General features: G+C 71.6%; 3 protein-coding genes across 3 annotated transcripts; 2 read left to right on the plus strand and 1 right to left on the minus strand.

Annotated features, from left to right (window-relative positions):
* Positions 1–3,750: 3,750 nt before the first annotated feature.
* Positions 3,751–7,509, plus strand: CCKBR (cholecystokinin B receptor). Its single transcript, XM_058800365.1, has 5 exons — positions 3,751–3,970; positions 4,812–5,063; positions 5,661–5,916; positions 5,983–6,110; positions 6,954–7,509. The coding sequence occupies exons 1-5, from the start codon at positions 3,814–3,816 to the stop codon at positions 7,469–7,471; spliced, it is 1,311 nt and encodes a 436-aa protein (XP_058656348.1). The 5' UTR covers positions 3,751–3,813; the 3' UTR covers positions 7,472–7,509.
* A 912-nt stretch (positions 7,510–8,421) lies between these two features.
* SMPD1 (sphingomyelin phosphodiesterase 1) lies at positions 8,422–14,290 on the plus strand. Its single transcript, XM_058825634.1, has 6 exons — positions 8,422–8,700; positions 9,655–10,427; positions 11,189–11,360; positions 11,440–11,516; positions 12,085–12,230; positions 12,939–14,290. Exons 1-6 carry the CDS (start codon positions 8,422–8,424, stop codon positions 13,352–13,354), a joined length of 1,863 nt encoding a protein of 620 aa, XP_058681617.1. The 3' UTR covers positions 13,355–14,290.
* Positions 14,263–21,657, minus strand: APBB1 (amyloid beta precursor protein binding family B member 1). The gene is made up of 14 exons (XM_058823345.1): positions 21,437–21,657; positions 20,291–20,951; positions 19,731–19,909; positions 19,377–19,433; positions 19,200–19,300; positions 18,804–18,840; positions 18,392–18,529; positions 17,751–17,875; positions 16,963–17,077; positions 16,145–16,229; positions 15,604–15,687; positions 15,366–15,487; positions 14,753–14,929; positions 14,263–14,648 (listed from the first exon to the last, which is right to left on the minus strand). The coding sequence occupies exons 2-14, from the start codon at positions 20,814–20,816 to the stop codon at positions 14,481–14,483; spliced, it is 1,914 nt and encodes a 637-aa protein (XP_058679328.1). The 5' UTR covers positions 20,817–20,951; positions 21,437–21,657; the 3' UTR covers positions 14,263–14,480.
* Between the last annotated feature and the right edge of the window lie 2,551 nt (positions 21,658–24,208).

The following is a 24,208-nucleotide window of genomic DNA, read 5'->3' on the forward strand; positions in this document are numbered from 1 at the left end:
AAATGGGGACAGAGGGACCCCCGGTCCCCCTGTGCCCCCAGCCACACTGCCACCCCTGCACTGGACCCCAAATGGGGACAGAGTGACCCCCGGTCCCCCTGTGCCCCCAGCCGCACTGCCACCCCCCAGAACTGGACCCCAAATGGGGACAGAGGGACCCCCGATCCCTCTACACCCCCAACTACACTGCCACCCCCCGGAGCTGGACCCTGGACCCCAAATGGGGACAGAGTGACCCCCGGTCCCTCTGTGCCCCCAGCCGCACTGCCACCCCCCGGAACTGGACCCTGGACCCCGCCGGGGACTGGCACTACCGATGGATCAGCCTCATGGTGCTGCCCATCCTTTACAACTGGGTCGTCCTCATCCTCAGGTGCCAGGCAGTGGGGTTGGGGTTGGGGTCGGGGTTGGGGTGGGGGTGTCCCGGCCCCGTCCCAGCGATGCCCCACTCGTACCCCAGGTGCTGCTTCCCCGAGGTGCAGGAGGCCCACGCGGGGCTGTGGCAGGCCCTGGACGGGCTGAGCGACGTGCTGTACCTGCTGGACATCGCCGTGCACCTCCACACAGGTACGGACACGCAGACAGACACACGGACACACGGGTACACACAGACACACACACAGGTACAGGTGTGTACACAGACACACAGGCACACGCAGACACAGACACACAGGTACGTACACACTCAGACACAGGCATGTAACCTCACAGACACACAGGTGTGTACACTCACACACAGACGCACAGGTACAGGTGTGTACACACACACACACACACACACACGTGCAGGTGTGTACATGTACGTACACACACGTGTGCACTCCCACCTGGTACAGCCACCACCCAGCCCCACACAGAGGGTGTCTGGGTGGGTGGTCTCGAGTTTCACACCCACCCTCACTCCCCAGCCCCATGGCAGCCCAGGGAGCCGCCAGCGACCTCCCGAGGGTGCCCACCCAGTGTTCCTGTGCCTCCCTGTGCCCCGGGCTGGGCGCCTGCGTGGTCCCCTCTGCCATCACGGGGAGCAGCCCCTGCAGGGCTGGGTGCCCGGGGTGCCACGGCTGCCCTGGCTGCCCACCAGGTTTCCTGGAGGACGGGATCCTGGTGCGGGACGCCAGGCGTACGCGGCGGCGCTATCTGGGCTCCTGGAGCTTCCCCTGGGACGTGGTGGCCGTGCTGCCCACCGAGCTGCTGTGCCTGCTCCCGGGGGTGCCGAGGGTGCCGGGGGTGCCGGCGGCCCGTGCCAACCGCTGTCTGCGGGTGCCGCGGCTCTTCGAGGCCTTCGACCGGTGCGAGACGCGCACGGGATGGCCCAACGCCTTCCGCATGGCCAAGCTGATGCTGTACCTGCTGCTGGGCATCCACTGGCACGCCTGCCTCTACTTCGCGCTGTCGGCGCGCCTGGGGCTGGGCGCCGACCCCTGGGTGTGCCCCAGCTCCCCGCGGCTGCTGCGCCGCTACCTGCACAGCTTCTACATCTCCACGCTGGTGCTGGCCATGGTGGGCGACACGCCGCCGGCGCAGCGCGAGGAGGAGCTCCTCTTCCTCACCGCCGGCTTCCTCCTGGCCGTGCTGGGCTTCGCCACCATCACCGGCAGCATCAGCACCGTCATCGTCAACCTGAGCTCGGCCGGCAGCGCGCTGTACCCCGCGGCGGGCCCGGTGCGGCGGTACCTGCGGGCGCGGGGCGCGGGCGGGCGGCTGGCGGCGCGGGTGGCGCGCTGGCACCAGCACCTGCGGGCGCAGCGCAAGCCGCCGGCCGAGTGGCGGGTGCTGCGGCACCTGCCGCGGGGGCTGCGCGCCGAGGTGGCGGCCAGCGTGCACCTGGCGGCCCTGCGGCGAGTGGGGCTGTTCCGCGGCTGGGAGCGCGGCGTGCTGCGGCAGCTGGTGCTGCGCCTGCGGCCGCAGGTCTTCGGGCCCGGCGAGTTCGTGTGCCGGCGCGGGGACGTGGGCCGAGAGATGTACTTCATCCGCGAGGGCCGCCTGGCCGTGCTGGCCGCCGACGGCGTCACGCAGCTGGCCGTGCTGGGCGCGGGGCTCTACTTCGGCGAGATCAGCCTCATCAACATCAAGGGTGAGCCCCGCGCCGCGCCCCGGCGCCCTGCCCGGTGCGCTGCCCTCGGCTCACGGCCCCCGCCCCGCAGGCAACGTGGCCGGGAACCGGCGCACGGCCAACATCCTGAGCATCGGCTACTCGGACCTCTTCTGCCTGGGCAAGGAGGACCTGGCGGAGGTGCTGGCCGAGTTCCCCAGCGCCCGCGCCGCCATGGAGGCCAAGGGCCGGGAGCTGCTGCTCCGCATGGGCCAGTTGGACACCGGGGCCGAGGCGGCGGCGCTGGCGGCCGAGGCCGAGGCGGAGCGGCGGCTGCGGGGGTTGGAGACGGCCCTGGAGGGGCTCCAGACGCGGGCGGCGCGGCTGCTGGCACAGCTGGAGGCCAGTGCCCTGCGCATGGCCCTGCGCGTCCGGCGCCTCGAGGGACGGCTGCAGCTGCGGGACGGAGCGGGGCGGGACAGGGCAGGGCGGGACAGAGCGGGGAGGGAGAGAGCGGGGAGGGAGAGAGCCGTGCGGGATGGAGCCGTGCGGGATGGAGCCGTGCGGGACAGGGCGGTGCGGGACGGAGCCGTGCGGGATGGAGCCGTGCGGGATAGAGCGGTGCGGGCAGACGGGACAGCAGGAACGGCCTCACCGCAGCAGCCTCCCGGCCCACAGGGTCCTACCGGGGGACAGGCTCCCCCCAGAGTGCAGGATCCAACCGAGGCACGGGATGTCCTCAGGGCACACGGTCCCCCCAGGGCACCGGGTCCCTCCGAGGTGCGGGGTGCCCCCAGGGCACAGGAGCCAGACTCCGCAGGAGGACAGGGTCGTACTGGGATGCAGGGCCCCTCCAAGGCACAGGGTGCCCACAGGGCACAGGGTCCCAGTGACGTGCCAGGTGCTCCCAAAGCACACGGTACCCCCACGGTGCAGGGGCCCCACAGGGCACGGGGTCGCATTGGGGCACGAGGTCCCCGTGGCATGTATGGCCCTGGGGAGGCACAGGCTCCCCTCAGGGCGCAGGGGCTGCCCAGGGCACGGAGGCAGATCGGGACGCGAGGCCCCAGTGCCATGTACGGTCCCGGCAGGGCACAGGCTCTGCGCAGGGCCCGGGGTCCCTCCGGGGCACAGAGATCCACAGGGGCACAGGATGTCCCCGGGGCTCAGGGGGTCCCACGAGGGGCGGGGCTGCCGCGGGACTGAGGGGTGACCGGAGGGGGACACAGCAGCGACCGCTGGTGTGGGTGACACCGGCAGCTGCTCTTGCAGGACCGGGAGAGGAAGGAGCCGGGACGGGGACGGGGCCGGGTCAGGGTCACGGAGTCTCGGGGCCGTGAGCAGCTCGGGATCCCCGGCCCCGCCGCCCGTCCCGGGGCAGCAGGGGGAAGCGGTGACCGACCCGCGGTGGCGGCCGCCGCCCGGTGCCTCAGGAGCGCTCCCCGCGAGCCGCCCGAGCCCCCCGAGCCGCCCGGGACTGGGCTACAGCCCGGTACCCCCCGAGCCCCGCTCCCGGCGCTCTCCACCGCCCCGCCCGTCCCCCCCGCCCCGGGCTCGCCCCGATCCCGCCTCCCCCGCGCCCCCCGGCACCCCCCGGGCTCCCCCCGCCGCCGCCGCCGCCCCCCGCCCCCGGCCCGCCCCGCGCCGGGCGCCGCCCCCGCTTATCCAGCGGCGGCTCGGAGCGGATCGGAGCCTCGTCCCCGCCGGAGCCTCCCGGTGCCCGCTCCTTCCCGGTGCCTCCTGCCGGAGGAGGGGCCGGGGCAGGCGGGGGGAGCCCCGCCATGGACCCCCGGCCCCTCAACGAGTCGCTACAGGAGATGCTCTGCCGCTCCGGGAACGGCACCGGGAACGGACCCGGCACCGGCACCGGCAACGGGACCAACGGCTCGGTCTGCGACCTCCTCCGCAGGGGCCTCCGCGGGCCCCCGGCGCCCAGAGGTGAGAGCGGGGCGGGGGGAAGGAGCGGGATGGACCCGGGAAGGGACCCCCCACCCCCGTTCGTGCCCGGCCCTGCGCCCCCCGCCCGCCGGTACCATCCCGCTCCGTCCCGCCGTGCTGCCCCGGTGCTCACCGCCCTGTGCTCCGGTTCCCCCGCTGCCCGAACGGAGCCGCCCCGTGCCCGCCGTGCCCCTCCTCAGCCGGCACCATCGTCCCGACCCCCGCGGGCTCGGCGGCCCCGGCGCTGCCCGCGGTTCCGATGCGGATCCCGGCGCTGCCGGGGGAGCGCGCTGGGCTGTGCCGGCGGCAGCGGGAGGGCGGAGGGGACTCGGACAGGGACGCCACGGACACGGCAGCGCCCGCCCCGCGCCCCTGCCCCGCTGCCGGGCCAGGACTCCAGCGGACCCTGGGCTGGGACCACCGAGCCCACCCCTGCTCGGTGCCACTCCGCGCTCCGGGCAGGACGTGCCCGGTCCCCGCGCCCGGCACCGAGGCGGAGGGTGGGCAGGATGGGGCACCCATCTGCATGGGGGTCCCTCACCCTCGGGGAACTGAGGCGAGGGGCGGGGGGCTCACCCCGAATCCCGGCGGCCGCCACACGCGGGGAAACGATGCTCTCATCTGATGGGTGTGCGCCGAGCCCGCGCCGGAGCCCCGGTGTCCCGATGCCCGGGCCTGTACTGGGGCCCCTTTGGGGTGCCCTCGCAGCGTGTCTGGGCTGCCCTCGGGGTGCCATGGGGGTGTCTCGGTGGTGGCCTCGGGAGTGCTTTCACAGTGCCTCTAGGTGCCACCCGGGTGCCCTCGCGGTGCCCCGGGTGCCAGCGCAGCGCCGTGCCCGCAGATCTGGACGTGGCGGTGCGCGTGGTGCTCTACGTGCTGATCTTCGTGCTGAGCGTCGGGGGCAACGCGCTGGTGGTGGCCGTGCTGGCGCTGAACCGGCGGCTGCGCACGGTCACCAACTGCTTCCTGCTGTCCCTGGCCCTGAGCGACCTGCTGCTGGCGCTGTGCTGCATGCCCTTCACCCTGCTGCCCGGCCTCATGGGCGCCTTCATCTTCGGCGACGTCGTCTGCAAGCTCGTGGCCTACCTCATGGGTAGGGGGGGACACGGGGGGCTTGTCCCCTCCCATGGGTGGGGCACAGTGGGGGTTTGTCCCCTCTCGTGGGTAGGGTGGGACACGGGGGGCTTGTCCCCTTTCATGGGCGGGGCACAGTGGGGGCTTGTTCCCCCCTGTTGGTTGGGCATACGGGGCTTGTCCCCTCTTCCGGGTGGGACACGGGGGTTTGTCCCCTCCCATGGGTGGGGCACACGGAGGCTTGTCCCCTCTGCTGGGTGGGACACAGTGGGGCTCGTCACCTCCCATGGGTGGGACATGCAGGGTTTGTCCCCTCTCATGGGTGGGACACACCGGGGCTTGTCCCCTGTCATGGGTGGGGCACACGGAGACGCGTCCCCTCTCCTGGATGGAGCACGCGGGGTTTGTCCCCTCTCCTGGGCGGGGTGGGGCACACAGGGGGGCCTCATCCCCGCCTTGCCGGTACCGGGGGCGCAGGGAGGGGGCTCGTCCCTCTCCGTGGATCCCTGGGGGTCATGCCCAGCCCTGGGCGCACGGAGCCCAGCTCAGGGGGCTCAGGGGAGCTGGGGGCCTGCAGGGTCACGCCGCGCCCGCCGACACGCCCCGCTGCCCGCAGGGGTCTCGGTGGCCGTGTCCACCTTCAGCCTGGTGGCCATCGCCATCGAGCGCTACAGTGCCATCTGCAACCCGCTGCAGTCCCGCGCCTGGCAGACGCGGTCCCACGCGTGCCGCGTCATCGCGGGCACCTGGGCGCTGGCGGCGCTGCTGATGCTGCCCTACGCCGTGTACAGCAGCACCCGGCCCGCCGCGCCGCGCCCGCCGCCCGCGCAGTGCACGCACCACTGGCCCAGCGAGCGCGTCCGGCAGCTCTGGTGAGTCCGGGCACCGGGGGGGACGGGCCCGGGGGGACGCCCGCTGACCGGGGCCGCCCGTCCCAGGTACGTGCTGCTGCTCCTCGTGCTCTTCTTCATCCCGGGCGTGGTGATGACGGTGGCGTACGGGCTCATCTCCCGCGAGCTCTACCGGGGCATCCGCTTCGAGCTGGACGTCAAGAGGGACGTGGCAGGTGAGGGGTGGGGCGGGGGTGACACTGCGGGTGACATTTGGCGTGGCTCCTGTGTGGGCAGAGTGCCCACGCCAGCAGCAGAGGCAGGGCTGAGCCCTCAGCCCTGCTCCCACAGCGGTGTGCTCCTCTGGGACATCCCCGTTCCCGGGGACCTCCTGGTGGTCTGGGGGTGCAGCGTGTCCCCGTGGCCATTTCCGTGTCCCCGTGGCGCCATGGCCATTTCCATGTCCCCTGCACCCATCCCATCCTCCTGGAGGACGCTCCCGGCAGTGTTGGGGTGCAGCGTGTCCCTATGACCATTTCCGTGCGCCCTGCACCCATCCCCTGCTCCCGGAGGACGCTCCCACGGTGCTGGGGTGCAGCGTGTCCCCATGGCACCACGGCCATTTCTGTGTCCCTGCAGTGCCACGGCCATTTCTGTGTCCCTGCAGTGCCATGGCCATTTCCATGTGCCCTCCACCCCATCCCATCCTCCTGGAGGACGCTCCCGGCAGTGTTGGGGTGCAGCGTGTCCCCATGGCCATTTCCATGTCCCCTGCTCCTGGAGGTCACTCCCGCGGTGCTGGGGTGCAGCGTGTCCCCATCGTGCCATGGCCATTTCCGTGTGCCCTGCTCCTGGAGGATGCTCCCCGCGGTGTCGGGGTGCAGCGTGTCCCCATGGTGCCATTTCCGTGTCCCCTGCACCCATCCCGTGCCCTTGGAGGACCCTCCCACGGTGCTGGGGTGCAGCGTGTCCCCACGGCCATTTCCATGTCCCCTGCTCCCGGAGGACGCCCCCGAGGTGTCGGGCTGCAGCGTGTCCCTGCAGTGCCGTGGCCATGACCAAGCCTCCTCGCTCCACAGCCCAGCGCGGCTCCGGGGCGGACCCTGCGCCCAGCTGCGACGAGGGTGACGGCTGCTACCTGCAGCTGTCCCGGCCGGGCGCGGCGCTGGAGCTGCGGGCGCTGGGAGCGGCCGCGCAGCAGGACCGGGCCCGCATCAACAGCTCGGGGGCGCAGCTGGCGGCCAAGCGGCGGGTGATCCGCATGCTGGTGGTCATCGTGGCCATGTTCTTCCTCTGCTGGCTGCCCATCTTCGCCGCCAACACCTGGCGCGCCTTCTCCCCGCGGGCGGCGCAGCGGGCGCTCTCGGGCACGCCCATCGCCTTCATCCACCTGCTCTCCTACACCTCGGCCTGCGCCAACCCGCTCATCTACTGCTTCATGAACCGCCGCTTCCGAAAGGCCTTCGGGGCCACCTGCGCGGGCTGGGGCTGCCGCCGCGCCTGCCCCCGCCGCCCGCCCGAGGACGAGCCGCCCATGGCCAGCGCCTCGCTCTCCAAGTTCAGCTACACCACCGTCAGCAGCCTGGGGCCGCCCTGAGCCGCCCCCCGAGCTGGAACCCCCGAGCCCCCCAACGCCGGTGCCTGGGCCCCTGTGAGCGGGACCCCAACGAGCCCCACGGCCAACTCCTCTCTCGCCAAGCTCAGCTACCCATCCTCAGCAGCCTGGGACCCCCGAGCTAGCCCCCTTAGGCCCCCAACACCAGTGCCTGTTCCCCCCAGCTGGACACCCCCAGCAGGACCCCCCGAGCATGAACGCTGCCCTGCCGACACCCCGTGCCCCCCGGTGCACCCCCAGCCGCCCGCCCGCCCTCCCGGGAAACGCTTGCCCGGCACCCCCGGCTCCATCCCAGCGGCCCCGAGCCCCGGCGGGGTGGGAGCGAAGGGCGGCGGGAGGAGCCCCGGGGCCGGGCAGGGGGAGGCTCAGGGAGGGCACCCAGTCCAGCCCAGCCCGGGGTCTCCCCGCGCTGCTCCCCGGCTACGGCCGCAATAAACTGACCCCGAGCCCAGCTGCGCCGCTGCTCCCAGCGCTCCTGCCCGCCGGCACGGAGCCTCCGCGGGGCAGAACCGGGCGGGAGGGGGGGCTCGGCGCCACGCGAGGCTCGGGGGCTGCGGGCTGGGACCCTCCGCTGCGGGAACTGCTGAGCCCGGCGGCAGCTGGGGATGGGACGACCGGGCCCGGTGCACCCAGCGTCGCCCCGGGGCGGGGGGGGGTGACCGTACACAGGGGAGGGGACCCCGGGAAGCGCCACCAGCCCCAGGACTCCATCTCCCACCGTGCCCCGCGCGCCTTGCGTAGCCCGGCTTCCTCATTTGCATACGGTTCCCGCCCCGAGTGGCCGCGCCCCCTGGAGGCCACGCCCCCGTCGTTTTCAGCCGTGGCGCCGGGGGCGGGCCCTGCCCCGACCCATGCGTCCTTGCCACGCCCCCTCATCCATAAATGGCGTAGCTCGGCCCCGCCCCCTAGCCGGCCCCGCCCCTCCCTCGGCCATGGCGGCCGGGGCTCGGGCCCCGCTGGCCCCGCGGCCAAGGCTGACCCCGCGCCCGCCGTGCCCACCGGGGCCCCCGCGGCCACAGCTGACACCGCGCCCAGCGCTGCCACCGCTGGCCCTGGCCCTGGCCCTGGCCCTGCTGGCGCTGCCGGTGTCGGCGGGGTCGCCGCCCGGCCCCGGGGAGCAGCTGGCGGCGGCGGCGCCGCGCTGGGGCTGGCGGAACGTGTCGTGCCCGGCCTGCCGGGTGCTCTTCGGGGCGCTGGACCTGGCGCTGCAGGTGGGCACGGGGCGTCGGGGAGTGCCGGGACACGGGGGCAGCGGGGAACACCGGGGGGACACCGGGCTAGGCACGGGGATAGGTGGGCACCGGGACACCGGGACGGGAAGAGCGGGGGCGACAGGAACGGGGGCAGAGGGGACAGGACAGCGGGGACAGGGCGGGACGGGACAGGGACAGGCCGGGCCAGTCCCTCGTGACGGGCCGGGGCCGGGACAGGCCAGGACAGGTCGGGGCTTGTGACAGACACGGGACCGGCTGGGAATGGGGACAGGGACGGGCGGGGACGGGCGAGTGACGGGCTGGGACGGCTGGAAGAGCAGCGGGGACGGGCGGGGTCATGCCGGCGGCTCCGCTCGGGGGAACGGGGACGGGCTGGGGCAGGAACAGGAACCGGGGCAGAACAGGAACCGGGACAGGAACAGGAACAGCAACCGGGATAGGAACCTGAACCGGGACAGGAACAGGCTGGGGCGGGGACGGGAACGGAGGCAGCAGGGCACCGGGCTGGGGACCAGAGGGGCTGGGGGACCCTGTGGGTCCCTTCTGGCCTCGGGATATCCAGCTGGGTGGATCGGGGTGGCCGGGGGCTGTGGGACAGTGACAGAACCAGGGGTCATCCCGCGGAGCTGCTGGGGACTGCACGGTGATGGCAGCTGGGGTGCCATGCCCCTCCCGGTGGTGCCATGCCCATCCCGGCAGTGCCTGCCCATCCTGGATTTGCCGTGCCCCTCCTGGTGGTGCCGTGCCACTCCCGGGGGTGCCGTGCCCATCCCGGCAGTGCCGTGTCCATCCCATGGGAACCGTGCCCATCCCGGGGGTGCCGTGTCCATCCCATGGGAACTGTGCCCATCCCGGCAGTGCCATGTCCATCCCATGGGAACTGTGCCCATCCCGGCAGTGCCGTGCCCATCTCGGGGGTGCCGTGTCCATCCCGGTGTCCTTTCCCCGCAGCTGGAGCCCAACGTGGCCCGTGTGGGGCGCGTGGCGTCGCGGCTGTGCCAGGAGCTGCGGCTGGCGCGGCCGCCCGTGTGCCGCCAGGCCGTGCAGCTCTTCCAGGGCGACGTGGTGGCCGCCTGGGCCCGCTCCGTGCTGCGCCCGCCCGAGGCCTGCGGGCTCCTGCTGGGCCCCCGCTGCGGCCACTGGGACATCCTGGGCGACTGGAACCTGTCGCTGCCCGCCGCGCCCAAGCCGCCGGTACGGCCCCCTGTGCCGCCGCCGCCCGGAGCGCCCACGGCCCGCATCCTGTTCCTCACGGACCTGCACTGGGACCGGCAGTACGTGCCGGGCAGCGCCGCCGCCTGCCCCGACCCGCTGTGCTGCCGCGGGGCGCCCGCCCAGGGCCCGGGGGCCGCGGGCTTCTGGGGCACCTACGGCAAGTGCGACCTTCCCCTGCACACCATCGACGCGCTGCTGGCCCAGCTGCCCAACGGCACCGGCACCGGCGGCTTCGCGGCGGCCTACTGGACCGGGGACATCCCGGCGCACGACGTGTGGCAGCAGAGCCGCGGGGACCAGCTGCGGGCGCTGCGCACGGTGACGGCGCTGCTGCGCGCCCGCCTCGGCCCGCTGCGCGTCTTCCCCGCCGTGGGCAACCACGAGGCCACGCCGGTGAACGCCTTCCCGCCGCCCTACGTGCGCGGCAACCGCTCCGCTGCCTGGCTCTACAATGCCATGGCCGAGGCCTGGCAGCCCTGGCTGCCCCCCGCCGCCCTGCGCACCCTGCGGTGGGCACGGGAATGGGCATGGGGGATCCCTCTGCCCGGGGATGGGGATGGAGATGGGGGATCCCTCTGCACGGGGATAGGCATGGGGGATCCCTCTGCCCGGGGATGGGGATGGGGGATCCCTCTGCCCGGGGATGGAGATGGAGATCCCTCTGCCCAGGGATGGGCATGGGGATCCCTCTGCCCGGGGATGGGGATGGGGATGGGGGATCCCTCTGCCCAGGGATGGGGGATCCCTCTGCCCAGGGATGGGCATGGGGATCCCTCTGCCCGGGGATGGGGGGTTTGTGCCTTGGGGGGTGGGAGGGCACGGGAGGGGGTTCTGGGCTACCGGGGGCCTGGGGCTGTGGCATTTGGGTACCAGGATCAGGGGACACGGCGCAGGGAGGCTCCAGACTGGGGGCTCCGGGCTGTCAGGCATTGTGGGAGCTGCAGTAGCACAGGCTGGGGGCTCAGAGCAGGGGACTCTGGGCACCTGGGGGCTCAGGACTAGCAGGACACGGCGTGGTGTGCATGCTGGGGGGCAGTGGGGGTACCAGGACAGCTGGGCCTGCGTGCAGATGTCTCAGCTTTATGGGGGGAGAGGTGCATGGAGGGGGTCACGGCTGGCTGGGGTACAGAGAGGGCTGTGGGGTAACGGGGGCTCCAGGCTGGGGGCTGTAGGGGGGTGGGCAGTGCAGGTGGCAGAGCTGGGGGTCCGTGGGATGGGTGCAGGGTCTGTGGCTCAGGGGACTCAGCACTGACCCCCCTTTTCCACGCAGGGCTGGCGGGTTCTACACGGCACAGGTCTGGCCTGGGCTGCGCGTCGTCTCCCTCAACATGAACTTCTGCTCCCAGGCCAACTTCTGGCTTCTCATCAACGCCACTGACCCCGCAGGGCAGCTCCAGTGGCTCATGGGGGTCCTGGCAGATGCTGAGCGTGATGGGGAGAAGGTGTGGGGGGGTTCTGGGGGGACATAGGGGGTCTTGGTGGGCCCTGGGCAAACCCCCAGCCCTGGCTCCCTGCCCACAGGTGCACATCATCGGGCACATCCCACCAGCCCACTGTCTGCGCAGCTGGAGCTGGAACTACTACCGCATCATCAGCAGGTCGGTGCCTGACCCCTGCCCAGACCCCTGACATGTGCCCCACACACCAGACCCCCATTCCATGCCCTGGCCTCCATCCCCATGTGCTGGACCCCTGCCCATGTGCCCTTGACCCCCACACCAGACCTCCCACCCCACACGCAGTGGTCCCCCTGCCCTACACAACAGGCCCCTGCCCCACATGCTGAACCTCTGCACCACCCCACACCCCGGGCTCTCTCTCCGTGTTCCATCCCATGCACCAGACTGCCCGGTCCATGTGCCAGACCCCCAGCCCCTGTGTCCTGGACCCTCACCCTGTGTATCCTGGACCCCCAGCCCTGTGTCTTGGACCCCCAGCCTCTGTATCCTGGACCCCCACCCCATGTATCCTGGACCCTCAGCCTCTGTATCCTGGACCCCCACCCCATGTATCCTGGACCCCCACCCCGTGTATCCTGGACCCCCAGCCTGTGTATCCGGGACCCCCAGCCTGTGTATCCGGGACCCCCAGCCCACATGCCGATGGCCAGGGTTGGGGTTCCAGGGTGGGGGTCTGGGGATGCCCCCTGCTCACCCACCCTGGCAGGTTTGAGGGCACCATCGCGGCTCAGTTCTTTGGGCACACGCACCTGGATGAGTTTGAGCTGTTCTACGATGAGGAGACGCTGTCACGTCCTGTGTCCATCGCCTTCGTCGCACCGAGTGTCACCACCTACATCAACCTCAACCCTGGTGCGCCACGAGCCCCCACCATGTGTCTCCCACTGTGTGTCCCCCACTGTGTGTCCCCCGCCATGTGTCCCCCGCCGTGTGTCCCCCACTGTGTGTCCCCCGCCATGTGTCTCCCACTGTGTGTCCCCCACTGTGTGTTCCCCGCCATGTGTCCCCTGCCGTGTGTCCCCCACTGTGTGTCCCCTGCCATGTGTCCCCCACTGTGTGTCCCCCACTGTGTGTTCCCCGCCATGTGTCCCCTGCCGTGTGTCCCCCACTGTGTGTCCCCCACTGTGTGTCCCCCACTGTGTGTCCCCCACTGTGTGTTCCCCGCCATGTGTCCCCTGCCGTGTGTCCCCCACTGTGTGTCCCCTGCCATGTGTCCCCCACTGTGTGTCCCCCACTGTGTGTTCCCCGCCATGTGTCCCCTGCCGTGTGTCCCCCACTGTGTGTCCCCCACTGTGTGTTCCCCGCCATGTGTCCCCTGCCGTGTGTCCCCCACTGTGTGTCCCCCACTGTGTGTCCCCTGCCATGTGTCCCCCACTGTGTGTCTCCCACTGTGTGTCCCCCACTGTGTGTCCCCTGCCATGTGTCCCCCACTGTGTGTCCCCCGCTGTGTGTCCCCTGCCGTGTGTCCCCCGCCATGTGTCCCCCACTGTGTGTCCCCCACTGTGTGTCCCCTGCCGTGTGTCCCCCGCTCCCCGGCGCTGACCGTCCCTCTCCCTGCAGGGTACCGCGTGTACGAGGTGGCCGCCTCCTACCCCGGGAGCTCCCACGCGGTGCTGGACCACGAGACCTTCATCCTCAACCTGACGGAGGCCAACGCGGCGCCCCCGGGCACGGCCCCGCGCTGGCGGCGGCTCTACGGCGCCCGCGAGGCCTACGGGCTGCCCGCCGCCTTCCCGGCCGACTGGGACCGGCTGGTGCGGCGCATGCAGGACGACGAGCCGCTCTTCCAGCTCTTCTGGTTCCACCTGCACAAGGGGCACCCGCCCCGCGAGCCCTGCGGCGCGCCCTGCAAGGCCGCCCTGCTCTGCGCCCTGCGCTCCGGCCGCGCCGCCGACCCCGCGCTCTGCCGGCCCCTGCGCCCCGCGCTGCCCTTCCCGCACATCCAGCAGCTCTGGCTGCAGCGGCGCCTCTGCTGAGCCTCGGCCGCAGGTGCAGGGCTGGGACACGGGGACACCCAGAGCCTCTGGGACGTGGTGACACTGGGAAACCCTGGGACACGGGGACACCGGGAGCCCCTGGGACATGGTGACCCTAGGAGCTCTCAGGATGCGGTGACCCTAGGAGCTCCTGGGAGATGGGGACACCGGGAGCCCCTGGGATGTGGTGACACCGGGAGCTCCTGGTATGTGGTGACACCAGGAGCTCCTGGTATGTGGTCACTCCAAGAGCCCTTGGGACATGGTCACACTGGGAGCTCCCAGCACATGGTTACACCAGGAGCTCTTGAGATGTGGTGACACCCCGGGACACGGTGCGTGGTGACACTGGCAGCAGGGTCAGCAATGGTCTCACTGGAGGCAGGGCAGGGACACGGTCACACAGGGAGCAGGGCTGTATCCAGCACAATCACAGCAGGAGCGGGATTGGTACGAGGTCACTGGGATTGGCACGTGGTCCCCATGTCCCACCAGTTACACAATAAAGGCACAATGGACACCACACCCCTCCTAATCCTCTCCACCAGGGCCAGAACTGAGATTAGGATCAGCATGTAGTCCTCATGCTCCCATCACCCCCCAGTACAGGTGTGATGGATCTCGCTGTCCTTCATCCTCCTCATTGCAGATCTCAGCCACCACTTAGGGAGACCCAAATCAGGGATGCTGGGGCGCCACCACCCCGCCTCCTTGTGCTAATTCTCACCCACTGGGATCACAACTGGGACCAGCCCGTGATCCCTGTGCTCCCACTGCCCCCCTAACAGGGTGTGGATGGACCCCAGTGCCCCTCTGCACCTGTGACATCCCAAGAAGACCCAAACCAGACACAACACCCTGCTCTTCCCTGTGTGAGGCTAGGTGCAGAGCCGAGCCGGGCTGGTGGAATGGGTTTATTAATTAATGATTTAGTACAACACAGACCCTCGTTACGCCACATGCATTGGGGACCCTGGGGGGGGGGCGTGACCCACCGTGGGGGCAGTGGTGGGGGCAGGACCCCCGACCCGACACCCGGGGTAACTCCGTGCCCCGGAGCGTCAGGTCCGTGCTCCTGCCCCCGACGCTGCCTCGCCAGCCAATGCCCCCCCTGCCCTCGCCCCGCTCAGGGGGTCTGCGCCCCTCCCCGCCGCGGTTTGAGGGTCCCCAGGAGGGTCTGCACCCCCCGGCGCACGGAGGAGCCCACCCGCCGCGCCACCGAGTCGGCCGGGGGCGCGGGCAGGCAGGAGCTGGAGGCCTGGGGCCGCGCATCCAGGCACTTCTGGTAGCGGAGCTGCGGGCAGGGAGCGAGGGAGCGCGGTCAGCCGGGGCCGGGGGCGGCCCGGGGGGCTCAGCGGGGCCGGGGGCGGCCCGGGGGGACGCAGGGGCGGCACTCACCACGCAGGCGGCCTGCAGCGCCTCGCTGAGCCCCGCGGCGTTGGGCTCGCACCACACCATGTGGCAGCGGAAGGTGCCGGGGGCGCTGGCCATGATGAAGGCGAAGGCGCGGACGTCGCGCCCCACGCCCATGAAGGACAGGAAGCGCACGCGGCACTCGCACAGCACCGCCTCTGTCTGGGGACACGGGGACACCGCGGTGGGGAGCGGGCCTGGGGACGCCCCCGGCACGGGGACAGGGCCAGCAGGGCACACGGGGTGTCACCCGGGGAGGGTGGGGACAGGGTCACCGCGGTACCACGGGGCTGGGAGGGGATCCCCGAGGCCCCGCGGGATGGGGTGGGATGGGGACACGGTGGGAGGAGCCATGGTGGTACCCAACCCATCCCTGGTACAAGGACGGGTCTCTGCAGCCCCTCTGACACATGACAGGGTCACTCAGACCCCCGAACAGGGTCACCAGTGAGGGTGGGGGTCAACACATCTCCCCAGAGCGAGCGGGGTCACCACAGCCCCCCTAGGCCAGGGTGGTGGTCCAAGGTGGGGATGGATGCCCCTGGGGATGGTGATGGTGAGGTGGGGGTGCCAGGGCAGGGGTGGAGGGGGCACACACCTGGCGGTGAGCAATGGTGAGGGTGGCAGGGGCCACGCTGACCACCACGGGGGTGGGCACAGGGGGCTCCCCCGAGGCAGGGGCCAGCGCCGCCTCCAGCGCCGCGTTGATCACATCCATGCCTGGGGGCACACAGAGGCTCAGGGCAGCCCTGGGCGTGCCCTCACCCCACAGCTGCTGGGTGTGGGCCAGAGGAGCCCCCCGAGACTCCCCCCTTCCCCTTGAGTCCCCCACTCACCCACTGGCTTGGCCACGGGGACACAGCCCAGGTAACACACGGGGAAGCGCTGCACCACCTCACTCTTGGGGGCCGGGAACTCCACTGTGGGGAGGCACTGTCAGACACCCCCAGAGCCCCCAAAACACTCCAGAGCCCCAGCATCCCCGCAGAACCCCCCCAAGGCTCAGGGCTCACCCAGCACCCCCCAAGAGCTCTCGGACGCTGGGCACTGCAGTGTGGGGGGCCGTGGCACACCTCCCCAGAGCCCCAAGACCCCCAGAGCACACCCAGAACTCCCACACCCCCAATGCACTGCCCTGCTCCTGGGGGCTGGGAGCCCTGCTGTGGGGGGGACATTGCCAGACACCCCCCAACCCTCCCTAAAAGCCGCCCTCCCTCCCACTGCCCTCCCCCAGGGAATGCACCCTCCAGACCCACGAGGCCCCTCCCTGCACTCGCCCTGTCCCCTTGCAGGATTCCCCCTTGCCGGTTACCCCCAGCTCTCTCCCAGTGCCCCCCCAGAGCCCCCAGCTCTCTCCCAGTGCCCCCAAACCCGTACCCTGCAGGGGAGGCTCCCCCAGCCGGGGGGGCTCTGTCCCCAGGCCGTTGCCTGCTGCCCGGGCACTTCGCCGCTCCGCCGTCAGCTGGGGACAGATGTGACACCACAGTGACCCCGGGGACCCGCACGGTGACCCAGATGTCACACACGGGCACCCCCAGCCCTGCTGGCTGTCACACCCTGGGCACCCCTGGCCCCGGTGCCCTGTGGCAGGTCTGTGGGGACACTGGGGTGGGCAGGGGTCACCCCTGGGGGCCGGCTGGAGGGGCCTGAGGTCTCACCTGAGTGCAGATGTGCAGGCTAGGGCAAGTCCTGGCGGGGTTCTGGGGGTCTCACCTGGGCACAGATGTGGTGCAGACCAAGGAAGGGGAATCTGGGGTGGGTTACCTGGGCCTGGGGGGCTCCTGAGGGTGTCTCACCTGGGCCCAGACCTGGTGCAGGCCAGGTGGGGGTTCTCAGGGGCTTTGTGGGGGTCTCATCTAGGCAGAGACGCAGCTCAGGCCAAGGTGGCAGTTTGAGGGGAAGCCCAGCAGAGGGTTGGGGGGGTTTACCTGGACACAGAACCAGTCCCAGCCAGAGTGGGGGTCCCAGGTGAGGTTTAGGGGGGGTCTCACCTGAGCGCAGAGCCAGTGCAGGCCATGGGGGGCAGTGTGAGGGCAGTGCTGGGGGGCTCTGGGGTCTCACCTGAGCGCAGACCCGGTGCAGACCATGGGGCAGTGTGAGGGCAGTGTGAGGGGCTCTGGGGTCTCACCTGAGCACAGACCCGGTGCAGACCATGGGGCAGTGTGAGGGCAGTGTGAGGGGCTCTGGGGTCTCACCTGAGCGCAGACCCGGTGCAGCCCGGCGGCAATGGCGCTGGCAGACCCCTCGCAGCGGAACACGTGGCACTTCAGCACCTGCGTCAGGGGGTCCCGGGCCACGTATGCAAAGTCCCTGGGGGAGGGGGGCACGCTCAGGACCACCCCACTGCCCTCCCCACCCAGTCCGAGCCAGGACTGGGGGCACTGCGGGTCTGGGGGCGGGTTGCAGCCATACCTCTCCCTGTGTCCCCGGCAGCACAGCAGGACAGAGCAGGCTTAGGGGGTGCTGGGGGCCCCTCAGGCCCAGGACCCACCCCACAGCCCCGAGGGGCAGATCTGATCCTGCCCCACACCCTTCTCTGCTGGGGGGCTCAGTGTTGGGACCCCATGGCCCCCCCTGCCCAACCCATGGGACCACACTGGCACGTGGGACCTCCCAGCCCAGTGCACAGGTGACCCTCACAGCCCCACACCTCAGCCCAGCCCCACGGCCCCTCCACACCCCGATGCCCCCATAGACGGCATTCCAGAGCCCCCACCCCACACTGTGTAGGACCTCCAGGCCCCGTGGGGGTCCCACACACCCAGATCCCCCATCCCTGCTCCCCACGTGCACAGGATCCCCAGCCCTGGGTACCCCGCAGACCCCAGAGCCCCCTGTGTGCCCTCCCCGGGTGCACACACACACACACACACACACACACACGGTGTGCCCTCCCCCAGCACACACACACACACACACAGTTGTGCCCCATGCGCCCTCCCCAGCACTGCACACACACAGTGCCCCCCGTGCCCAGCCCCACCTGCTGCCGTGCCGCCCCACGCCCCAGACGCGGATGGCGCCCACGGGCTGCGCGTGCAGCAGCGCCCGGTCCTGCGGGTCCACCAGCTTGAGCGTGCGCTCCTCCAGCACCAGCAGCGCCCGCGCCTGGGCACGGCATGGCACCGTCAGGGGGGCACCTCCCACGGGGGACGGGGGGCAGCACAGAGGGAGTGGGATAGACACGGGGGCGCAGGGGGTCTGGGGGGTGTTCATCTCCCCCAGGGGGGCAGCACAGGGTGTGGGATGGGTACAAAGGGCACAGAGGGTCAGGGGGGTATTCACCTCCCCCAGGTGCCAGGGGGCAGCACAGGGTGTGGGATGGGTGTGGGGGCACAGGGAGGGTCTGGGGTCACTCACCTCCCCCAGGGGGGCAGCACAGGGTGTGGGGCAACAGGGGGTCAGTGGGGCTTCTGCTGCCCCCATTGCCGGGGGTGCAGTGGAGAAAGTGCGGGATGGGTGCAGGGGGCACAGGGGTCACTCACCTCCCCCCAGGTGCCGGGGGACCAGCACAGAGGGAGTGCGATGGGTGTGGGATGGACACAGGGGGTTGGGGGTCACTCAGCTCCCCCAGGGGGGCAGCACAGGGTGTGGGATGGACACAGGGGCTCTGGGCTCACTCACCTCCCCCCAGGCGCCGGGCGGGCCCTGGCGGGGCCCCGAGAGCTGCCGGATGCAGGCGCTGACGGCGCTGCTGCTGCGGCCGGGCCCCAGCTCCTCCTCCCGCAGCTGCACCCAGCCCAGGGAGCGCACCGGGAGGCCCTGGGGCAGCGGGAACGGCACTCAGGGCGTGTGCGGGGCAGGGATGCTGAGGGGCCGGGGGCAGGGGCACGGTGCGGGGCGGCCTCAGCTCCGCAGCAGCAACCCGGCCCCATCTGCACCGCCCCGGGGCAGGGCGGGGCGCACAGGGCGTGGCCCAGGCCCCTCCCCTGCAGGTGACACCTGGGGCACCCCTGGGGCAGCGTTGGGTCCCAGCCCCCAGCAGGCAGTGGGGAAGGGGCCCTGCGGGCCGGCAGGGTCAGGAGAGGGGCCCTACCTTGGAGTCCAGCACATCCTCCTCGCACAGGGCCATGCTGCAAGGGAAGGGTGGGGGCGTCACCGACTGCACCCGGACACCCTGGGGCCTCTGCACCCCCAAACCCTGCCCTGAGAGCCCCATCCCCTCTGGGATCCCCACATCCCACACCTGGGTCACTGCACCCTGAGTACCTCAGACTTTCCCTCCCGAACCCCTGCACTGAGATCCTGGGCAGGCATCCAATGGATGAATCCAATTCATCCTGAGACCCCATTTCGCTGCCCCACACCTGGGTCCCTGCCCCACAGCCCCCATTTCACACCCTCTCTCGCTGTCACCCAGTGTCCCACACCCCCACAGGGCCCAGGCACGGCCCTGCCCACGTGTGCCCCCGTCCCTGTGCCCCCAGCGCACCCCTCTCCTGGCGATCCTGGTGACAGCATCTCCAGGTCTGACACTCCTGGCTCCTCGTCTTCCTCCTCCTCCTCCTCCTCTTCCTCCTCAGCCGTGGGGTCCTAGGGGCAAGGGGGCTCTGTGGGGTTGGGGGGGCACTGACCCCCCCACCCTTTCCCATCCACCAGCCCCTCTCACCTTCCACAAGTCTCCATTATTGAAGGTCTCAGCTGGGGCAAAGCTCGTCCAGGAGAGCTGCAGGGGTCTGGGTCAGGGTGCTGCGTAGGGCAGCCCCCCAGTGCCCCACGGTTCCCCCCAGTCACCCCACAGCACAGTGTGGGAGCTCCATGGTAACCCCAAGAGCAAACCCACGCCCCGACCAGGGGTGCCCTGAGCCCCCCACAGCCGCCCCACCATCATCCCCCGGCCGCCCTGTGCCCTACAGCCACCCCCATGGCCCCACAGGGGCTGCCCTACAACCACCCCCACGGCCCCACAAGGGCTGCCCTAGAGCCACCCCCAGCCCAAGGCCAGCCCTCGGTCCCCACTCACGGTGGGCCCCTCGGTGGGGGTGCTGCCGTCGGAAGGGGTCTCGTGGGGCGCGCCGGGGGGCTCCCACTGGGTGGTCCCGGTGGGGACGTGCCAGTAGTAGGTGCCCGAGGTGTCCTGCACCTGCAGCCAGCCGGGGGGCAGGTCCCCGTGTGCCCCCGCGCCGCACGGCCACAGCGACTCTGTGGGGCAGGGGCAGAGGGCTCAGCCCGGCCCCCACAGCCCCCCGTGCCAGGGACACGGGGGCTCCACAGGGACATGGGGACAAAGGGGGGCATGGAACCAGTGTGGGCTGGGGACACAGGACAGTGCCCAGGGCTGGGGGACCAGGTCGGCACCCGGGGGGCTGCGAGGGCAGCAGCGGCACACACAGCCAGGGCCCAGGGAGATGTGGAGCTGACAGGAGCACGGGGCACGGCAGGAAGGAGCAGGGGCAGCCATCGGGCTCTGCGGGGCAGCCAGAGAGTGTGGGCAGCCTCCATGGGGCAGCTGTGGGGCAGCGAGAGCTCACCGTGGGGCTCCGCGGGGCAGCCACAGGTCACGGGGGCTCCGGCGGTGCCCACCTGGCTCATCGGGGGAGCTGCCGGGGCTGCCCTGGCTCAGCGTGGCCCAGCTCGAGTCCTCGTCGCTGCCGGGGCCGGGCCCCCCGAAGAGGCGGCTGGCGCTGCGCCCCGGCGGCTCCCGCAGGCCGCGCTCCGTGCCCAGGGCCGGCGGGGACGCCCCGGGCCCGTCCTCCTCCTCCTCGTCCTCGTCCTCCTCCTCATCCTCCTCCTCCTCCTCCGAGGCGCCGATCAGCAGGGCCCGCGGGTCGCGGGCGGCGTTGCGGGCATTGCGGGCCCGGAGCCCCGGCTCCAGCGCTCCGGGGGAGTCCCCGTGCGGCCCGGGGGAGCGCCCCGGCCCCGGGCCCGGCTCGAGCTCGTTGCGGTTCTGGTCCTGGCCGGCCTTGGCCCAGCCGGCGCCGGGCAGCTCCTCGGCCGGGGCGCCGCCGGGGCCGGTGCGGGGGTCGGGGCCCGCGGGCAGCCCCAGGCTCAGCCCCGGGCACCGGTTGTCGTTGGCCAGGTCGCTGCGCTTGCTCAGGGCCCCCGACATGGCGCGGGGACGCGGGGGGCGGCGGGACCCCCGGCGCGGCGGGGGCCCGGCCCGGCCCGGCCGCGGCTGCCGGTGCTGGGGACGGCGGGCGGAGGGGGTCCTACAGACCCCGGGGCGCCTCCGCGTCCATCGGGCCTGTGGGGAGCGCGGGTAGCACCGGGACCCCGGCACGGACGCTCCGCGGCCCCGGCTCCTCCCAAGGACTCGGCATCCCCCCGCAGCCCCCTCCCGGCCCGGGCAGCCTTCCCCGGCACCGGCATCCACATCCCCGCATCTCCGCATCCCGGGGCACCGGCATCCGCATCCCCGCATCCCGGAACCCGGGACGCCCGGCACCGGCATCCCCTTGGCCCCGCATCCCGCCCGGCCCCGGCTCCCCCCGCCGTCCCCTCCGCGCCCGCAGCCCCCGGGGTGACCCCGCCATGCCCCGGCCCGGGGTCCCTCCGCATCCGCCCCGCGGCCCCGCCAGGGGGATCCCACCGGGACCCGCACCCGCGGCCCCCTCCGCTGCCCCGGCCCGGCCCCGGGGGTGTGCGCGGGGCCCGGCCCCCGGCCCCACCCGTGCCCAGCGAGCGGGGCCGCCCGTGCTCCCTCCCCCGTTCTGTGCCCGCTGCCGGTACCTGCGGCGGCTCCGCTGCCGGGGGTCGCGGGGGAGGGTGGGGGGCCCGGGGCCGCGTCACTTCCGCTTCCGGCCGGCGGGGGGACAGCGCCGCCTCCGGTACCGGTACCGGCACCCTCCGGGACCGCCGGCACCTCCCCGGTACCGGTACCGGCGCCGGCCGGGACCACCGGCATCTCCCCGGGCCCTGCCCGGCACGCACCACCGGAGACCCCCGAGTACCCGCCGGGACCGGGCGCCCCAGGCCTTGCCGGCGGCGGGCAGCGGGACCTGGGCGGAACGGGGGACCTTTCCCCCGGTGATACTACCAGGCCGGTGACCCCGACACTGCCCGTGCCCGCCCCGCTGTTGCGGTGCCACGGGCGCGTTGAGCCCAGCTGAGCCCCCCGTTACCCCTAGCGGATCCCCCAAGGCACCGGCACCGCCGGTTTCCGCCCCGCTGCCCCCGCAGCGGCACCGGGACGGGCCCGGGGCAGCACCGGGACTCCGTGCGCTGCTGTGCCCCCGGAGCCCCCAACCCCGGCTGGACCGGGAGGGTCCCGGCTCTTAGCAGCCCCGGAGAGGCAGCACCGGGGGGTCCGGCCGGGAGCAGCGACGGTGACACGGGGTGTGGGGACCGGTCTGGTCCCGTACACGATCGCAGCCACTCCGTTTGACGAGACCTCCAAGGCTGAGTCCCACCTGTGACTGTTCCCCACTTTGTCCCCAGCCCAGAGCCCTGAGTGCCACCCCCAGCTGTACCCTGAACATGGGATGGGCACTCCAGACCTCCCTGGGCAGCCCCTTCCAACATGGGGAGCCCTTTCCATGGAGAAATTCCTCCTGGAGTCCGACCTGAACCTCCCCAAGCACGGCTTGTGGCCGTTTCCTCTTGTCCTGTCACTTGTTTCCTGGGAAGGGCCCCTGAGCCTCCTTTGCTCCAGCCCCAGCCCCTTCCAGCTCCTCAGGGATTCTGCAGGCCCTTCCCAGCTCCGTTCCCTGCCCTGGACACGCTCCAGCCCCTCCAGGTCTCTCCTGCAGAGCCAGAACTGGGCACAGCCCTCGAGGAGTTGTCCCTGGGGGACAATCCCTGCCCTGGGGGACAATCCCTGCCCTGGGCTGTGCCCACACTGGCACTGGCACAGCCCAGGTGCCATCAGCCCCTTGCCCACTTGGGCACACCTGGGCTCACATCCAGCCCCTGTGCCCGGCACCCCCAGGGCCGTTTGCAGCCCCCTGCCCCTCTGCCCAGCCTGGGGTGTCACAGGAGTTTTGGTGACCCGAGCAGAAGCCCCAGCACTTGCCCTTGTTGACCCCCACACTGCTGGCCTTGGCTCATTAGTCCAGCCTGGCCAGGCCCCTCTGGGGTTCTTCCTGCCCTCGGCAGAGCCACATCCCAACCAGCCGTGTGTGGCCCATGGGCTCACTGAGCACACACTCCAGGCTCCATGCAGGTCACTGACAGCTCTGGGACAGCCCTGGCCAGCACCGAGCCCTGGGGAGCCCAGAACCGAGCCCTGGGGAGCCCAGCAGTGCCTGGCCCCAGGTGTGGCCCCATTCCCCCCCTCCCTGGGCCCGGCCCTCAGCCAGGCACTCCCAACAAGGAGCACCTGTCCCAGCCAGGCTGCAGGTGCTCCGTGGGATGCCAGGGAGATGGAGATGGTGCCAAGGGCTTTGCTGAGCTCCAGGCAGGCACACCCACACCTGTCCCACAGGTCACCCTGTCCCAGCAGGACCTGCCTTTCCCAGCCCCAGCTGGATCTGATCCCCTGGCTGCCCTGCCCATGCTGTGGGACCCGCAGGTGATCTCTTCTAGGACCTTCCCAGCATCGGGACCAGGCACAGGCCTGGACTTCCCTGGATCCTCCCTCCAGCCCTGCTCGGGAACAGGGTCACGGACACCTCTGGGGCCTGGGACCCCCAGGGCTGGTGGGGGACGATGAGCAGGGTCTGGTGAGCTCTGCTGCCATCCAGGATCCCCCAGGGATGGCCAGAGCTGGTGAGGACCAGGTGGAGCAGCCCTGTGACCCCTCCACAGCCCCTGTGGTATCACTGGGGTTCCACTGGCCCCAGGGACCTGCAGGGTCTGAGCGGCTCAGCAGGTACCTGACCACTTTCTCCTGGGTACACGGACCAGTACGGACCAGCTCCTACTCCTAGCACAGACCAGTCTGACCCAGTACGAGTACAGACCAGTCCAACCCAAGCCCTGCTGCCTGCACAGACCAGTCTGACCCTGTCCCCACTCCAGCCCAGTCCCCGCTCCCAGTGTGTCCCTGTCCCTGCAGATGGGTCAGTGCTGGCAGAACGCCCAGGCCGGGCACTGAGCCTGGTGCCACTGAGCTCCAGGCACGGCTCCTGTCCCTGCTGGCCAGTGCAGCTGGGGTCCCACAGAGGCTGCAGGGCAGGGTGTGTGAAGGACAGCCGGGGCTAGGGGCAGCACGGGCCGGGGTACTTCCAGAATACTTTATTTTGTACATACAGTTTTGTCAGCGTGCGGCAGCTGCCCCACAGCCCCTGGAGCCCCCCAGAGCTGTGGAGCAGCAGTGCAGTGGGGCAGCAGGCACACACAGTCACCCCACAGCTGGGGAGGGGAGCTGGGGGGCAGCCCTCAAGGGGCGTGGGGCTCTTCTCTGGCCACCCCCAGCCCCCCACAAGCCCTTCCAGCGGCTCCCCCTGCCCCTCACTCCCCCCACGCCTCGGGACGCTGTCAGCAGGGGCAGTGGGATGCTGGCCCTGCCGTGGGTGAGGGGCCAGACCGCGACCCCCAGGCAGCCCCCACCCCACGGGACCC

The sequence above is a fragment of the Ammospiza caudacuta genome, chromosome 2 (genome assembly GCF_027887145.1).
Source record: "Ammospiza caudacuta isolate bAmmCau1 chromosome 2, bAmmCau1.pri, whole genome shotgun sequence".
Classification (NCBI taxonomy): domain Eukaryota; kingdom Metazoa; phylum Chordata; class Aves; order Passeriformes; family Passerellidae; genus Ammospiza; species Ammospiza caudacuta.